Genomic DNA, 5,955 nt, shown 5'->3' with positions numbered 1-5,955 from the left:
GCTGAAAGACTCAAAAGTTTTATATGTGCATTTTCAATATTTCCCTTTAAATACCAAATTAGGATTAAGTTAAAATGTCTCTTTAAGAAATAAATGAAAAAGGCCTCTTGAACTAGAGGAACTACTGGCTACTGAGGAAATCGAACTGCGCATTGATACCAGCAGTCACCCACGAACTGCACCGGGAAAAGCACTCTGGCTTTACTGCTGCAAGAGACATCTAATATTGATACAGCTGCCACTTCCTGGGGGATACACATGTAATAATTCCCCTTTAAAGTTCGTCTCAGGGCATCAAGAATTCCCAGGATCCAGTGCCAATTTGCAAAGAGAATACAAATAGGCTTATACAAAAACTGGGAGTATTTTCAATTCCATCAAACCTTGACTGTGAAATTATTACTGCAACAATATTTTCATGTTACAGAACTGCAATTAAATGCTTCATTTTAACTAAGCATAATTTGACAAAGCATAAAGGAATGAACTCTCCTTTGCTGTCTTTGCTCAGCTAACAGATGTCTTACTTTTCTCATTTTCCCTTTTCACAGCTTGTTGAAATTATTACTTTGCTGCTACTTTACACGTACTAATTGACCCATGCACTAAAATTACACTGTATACTAGTCATGGTTCTTAGTCTATGTTCGCTATCTCCCTTCTTGAGTTTATTACGCAGCACCGAAACAAACCCTGCTGTTAAATATCAGTCCAGAGATTCTACTGATACAGATGTGGCTTGCTATTAACTTTACTTAAATCTACGGATAATGAATCCCCGAAGCAGTGAGATGGCCTCCAATACCTCCTAATATCTGTACAAATTTGCCACTCGATAGAACTGGAAAAAATAATTAAAGAAACAACGTGAATTTCAAGACCTGAAAAAATTGCTGCTGCTCACGTGGCTGAATTTTGGGGGGAATTCAGCTGTGGTGAGCACTCTGCAAGCTCAATTCCTAATCCTGGGGTATGGCAGGGGAACTGGGGAAACACGGAGATCATGGTGACGTATCCGGTAATTCTGAAATGGAGTCAGGTTCTGAGTATTCTCACTTTTCAAAAACATTCATACGAATTTAAGATGTTGGGTGGAGTTTCTTCCCATAGGAATAGAAGAAGGAATTGAGATATCTGTCCAAAACTGAACATTCATGGAACACAAAAATATTTCTGCAGGAGAGCAGAGATTAATCAGAAGTACAAGTTCATTCACAGATCACAGGGATAACGAGCAGCTGAATAGCTTCAAACACATCCCCAGACGGAATCCCTGGGCACAAGACAGCCAGCCAATGAATTTTAACAGTCACAAGGAGATACTTTCGTAAAACGATTGTCTGCTATCACTGCCTTCTCACAGACTGCTTGTAAAGAAGAAAGAAAGGGGTTTGAATCTTTTTACTAACAGTGCACTCGTATCCAAGGTCTATAAATTTCTTTCAATAACTTTAAACTTGTATTCTGTGACGTGATGCATCCTGGAGGAGCGCACAGGCTCCGTGGCTGCAGCAGAGATCTGTGTGGCAGACACGAGACAAGAAAGAAAAAACCAGTCTACTCTTCACATGCGCTCACATTCCCCGAACCCCCTTGATGGGAAATACAATATGTCGTGTCTGCTAGGAACCAAATTTCTTCCAAGACATCTTCTGAAATGTTAATTTTTTTTAAATCATGAATAAAATCCTTAAATGGGATGCACAAGCCCCCTGCTTGAATCATAATTGTGGAGAGATCTACCGTTAGGTCAGAAGACTAAGCGACTCATTCCTGTTTCCCCATGCTCTGCCAGCTGCTAACTACGGCACACGGCAACAAAACTCTACCCTTTTCCTTGGGTTTTGTTTCACCTGTGTGCCTTAATACACCTGACAATGTCATTAAGTCAGTAAAGCGATCGTTCGCAAACGTTAAAGGCTGACTCAATCCGCGGATTTGCACGCTCACCTGAAAAGGCTGCTGTTCAGTGCAGCTGCTCCTATTGTGCTGGAGTATTTTAAGGAACTGTGGAAAACGTTACCGAAACAATAGAAAACAGTAAATATTCTCCCTCTGCTAACATAGCAATTATGGCTGGTTTGGGGTGATGGAAAAACACCCATATTTGAACTCTGTCCTCTCCTCTTTTACCAGATGGCAAACTCTGACAGTCTGATTTCTGATCTTTGAAAAATACAGCTGCTTCCAAGACTGTTATTGTAAACATCAATTACTGAGAGGCACCCTCAAAAAGCACTAACACTGAAGTCGGGAGATGGCTTGGGGTAAGAGGGTCACCATACCCCATCACCCCGCTGCCTTTTTTCACACAGACATCTCTCTAAGTAACCACGGAACTTGGGACATGGTACTGCACACAAATACACAGCCAAGGTTAAAACAATACTGTGGATCTTGGAAAAATAAGGAACCTGTAAACGGCCTAATGAAGGCTTCTCTTAAGGTTGAAGAGAACCCCTAGACCACATGCATGTGGAGCATTTTTTAAAACGTGACTGTGTGGCGGAATCACAGCACAGAAATACTTTGCAAGACAATTCTGTGCACTGCTATCTTGTCTCCCTTTGCAATCTTGTCTCATCACATGAAAAAGGCATAAATGGTCTGAAAAGTAACAAGTGCTACGAATGCCAGCTTTCCTGGATCGTTTTGGACTCATTTTCTGTACCTTTTTATGAAAACAAAGCTTTTAAAAATCTTTTACACACACAAGAATGTCAAAATATAATTTTCTTCTCATTTTCTGAATCATTTGAGTTTCTGAACACCCACCCTTAGTAACTCCAGTACGTGCTGTGCCATGTGTTATGGGTGACACACCGATGACATGGCACTCACAAATTCATTAGCAACGTTATAAAGATTGAGGAAACTGTCGAGGTCTTAAAGTGAAGAAGGGTAAACAACACGTTATCCTGTGTTCACAAAGCTGGGGGCCAGCTGCCGGAGCGTAACACGCTGCCTGGACGGGAGGAGACTGAATGCTGCGGGTCAGCGACGAGTGCTCAGACCAAGAAGGGCTTTCTTCCCGGCTTCTCTTCTCTGCAGCCTATCCCCTACCCTTACGGAGCTGCGCTGAGAAGCCCAGTGCCTCACTGGGAATCATTTACTGATTTAACGATAGAACATCGACAAAAGAGCTTCATGCTCCAGTTGTGTGGTAGGAGGAGATAGGACAGAGGGGAAGAGTAGTAAACTGATTTACCAGCCCAAATTAACCTAATCATAATTAATTTAAAATTAATTTTACCCATACTTCTGTCCCTTCTCGCTGGCCTTATTTAATAAAGTCTTATTTAGCAGAGAGAATAGAAATAATGACAAAAAAATAAGGAAGTTACTAGCCCAAAGCTACAGAAGAAATACTGACACGTCCGCAGCCCAGAGCTGAAAGAGGCAAACGGCCAGCAAGGAGAGGAAGAAGAGGGCGTGCTGGCAGACCCAAATGCTAGTGCTGGGCCAGGTACAAGCCAAACTCTGTCAAAACTGAGACTTCCCAGGAACACACTCTGTACTTTCCCACAAACAGGAGAAAGACATTTCTCAAATCCTTTTTCTTTTACCCTCAAGAGGAGCACACCTTTTATCTGTCTCTAAGAATGTTATCTTAGAGCAGGTATATTTTGTAGTCTTCACTCTTTCAAAGGTTTTGCAACCACACAACATAATGAAAACAAAACTACCAGTTTTTTGTTTCTTTCTATCTTTTTATCTGTCTTCCCTCTAGCCATGCTTACAATTCGTGCTTTGATAGTTCAGGTGATCAGTCAAAGGCTGGTCACAAAAAGCAGTTACACCACAAACCAGACACAAGGCTATCTGAGCTGTTGCCTTCTCTGGAATAACAACTTCCTTTATTTTCTGTCCTTTGAAGAAAATCCCTTGTGAAGTTCTCCCCTGAGCTACAGCTATTTAAATATTACTTCTTAACGTCAATATTTAGTTTTGCTTTAAAAGAACTGGGCACAAACTTGCAAACAGCACGCCCTCCATGGATGCTGTGCCTAGAAACACAGCAGTAACTTGCAGATGGGCTTCAGCCCCTCCACACACCACCACAGTTACGAAGCCGCCACACGAATGACATAAAGAACTGCTACGTTTCCGATTTGTAAGGCTACTGATTAACACTCAAAAGTGCAAAGATCTGGGAAGTATATTTTCAACAGAAGGAAGTTCAGTCAAGTTGTAACAGTATGAAAAACCAGCATATTTATTATTTGTCAGTTTATGTGAAACTTGAGTAGGGCTTAAGTGAACTATCAGAGTCTACTGCTCAAAGTGAAATTCTCACAGAAGTTCTTGAATTAGGAAAGAATCTTCCACAACTCAGAATTCTGTGTCTTATCCTATGTAATTTACATCTCACTTCAATGTGATAACACAAAGCCCCGTATTTTCTTATCTGTATATTTTTCCTATTTACTGTTGCTATTTTATACAGGGAAAACAGTCAAACATCCACAGACAATATGAATCACTTTTATCGTTTGTCTTTCCTCGTTCGTGCTGGCACCACTCTAAATCTGAACTCTTTCTGTAACTTCCTTGCACACCACACAGAAAGCAAGAAGACTTTTTTTCAGGAGCGTTAACTGGCTTCTGATAGTTACTGGATAGTTGCTGATTTTATGAACATTTTGTCAATTCATATATTATTAATATTGCACACAGAGATGTTTAGATGATTTCAAATATGCCTTCCCTGCATCCAAACTTTTTCATTTTTCAAGCTTTTCTCTGCTGTTCCTTTCAATCAAACAGGAATTGATTTCCTTCACAAAACCAAGGTATTTTTCAATTAATGCAGTTACTTTTGAAAAGGCAGCTCAGAGACTTTGAAAACAGTCTGATGTTTTCATGGTTTGTTCGTAAAGGGTTACACTCCGAATGAAATAACCCAGCTTTCGCTATTATCTCTTTCAGAGATATCTTACAGATAATAATCTTTCAGAGTTTTTTTAGCACAAAGTACAAATGTCTAGAAGGATTATGAAGAATGGACGCTGACCTCTGAAGACCTACCTTTTTATCACTGAGTCCTGTCACTTGGTCAACAAATTCCTCTTGAATCATAAACGCAGCTAGGTTGGCAGTATAACTAGCCAGGAAAATGACAGCGAAGAAAGCCCAGACCGACACCATGATTTTACTTGTTGTCCCTTTGGGGTTTTGCACGGGCACAGAGTTGTTGAATACCAAGCCCCAGAGTAACCACACTGCCTTTCCAATGGTAAAGGATGGCCCATGGGGATCTGTAAATGCAAAGAGCACTTAGTTCAGTTGCAGTTAAATTAAACCTTGGCAAGATACTGTACACAACAACAAATTATTCACACAGATGCGGTTAAAAAAATATGTCAATACTCACTGCACTGCCAGTGGAATCACAGGATTTATGATAGGTACTCTCTGTTGTAATGACATTAATTTCCATATTTGTAAAAAATAATGCAACATTCTTCTACGTGGCATTTAGCACAGAAGTTTTTAAATGAAAATGGAAAGCACAGGTTTGGAGGAGAAGGAAACTGCAGTCTCTTGCAGTAAGATCCATGCCGCGGTATTGCCGCTTTCTGACTTCAGTGTCAGCGGACATGTAAAATGGAAAGCTGTGGGTTTAATGAGTCAATCCTAGTACTTTTCTCACCCAAATAATTTTTTATCATCTCTAACATTATGCTTTTTGAACTTTATGTAAGCTTATTTAAGATTGAAATGTGTGAATATGTCACCTACTTTAAGCAACTTTGCCCTCGGAGGATATTTCATAAGTCACCACAAAGTTGCTACCTGTACAGCAAGGTAACTCCGAGCAAGCCCGGCTCTGGCTGCCACACGTTTGGAGTCAGTTCTGTGGCTTCAAAAGCGTTGGCATTTCAGGCAAAAGCCTGTCCCACCTAGTCCAGTCTGTATTTTTTGTGATTCAGCTTTTGATTAACCACAAAGCAG

At 40.5% G+C, this 5,955-nt stretch overlaps 1 protein-coding gene across 1 annotated transcript in view; it reads right to left on the bottom strand.

Moving 5' to 3' along the window:
• The window catches only part of GRIN2A (glutamate receptor, ionotropic, N-methyl D-aspartate 2A), a 39,722-nt gene that overhangs the window by 33,508 nt on the left and 259 nt on the right, over nt 1–5,955 (bottom strand). Inside the window, exon 2 of the mRNA XM_010131122.1 lies at nt 5,029–5,258. Coding sequence (XP_010129424.1) covers nt 5,029–5,258 — 230 coding nt within the window. The remainder of the gene's footprint in view (nt 1–5,028; nt 5,259–5,955) is intronic.

The sequence above is a fragment of the Buceros rhinoceros genome, unplaced genomic scaffold (genome assembly GCF_000710305.1).
Source record: "Buceros rhinoceros silvestris isolate BGI_N320 unplaced genomic scaffold, ASM71030v1 scaffold17502, whole genome shotgun sequence".
NCBI lineage: Eukaryota > Metazoa > Chordata > Aves > Bucerotiformes > Bucerotidae > Buceros > Buceros rhinoceros.
The sequence above is the reverse complement of the archived record's forward strand: the minus strand, read 5'-3'. Positions and strand labels throughout refer to the sequence as shown.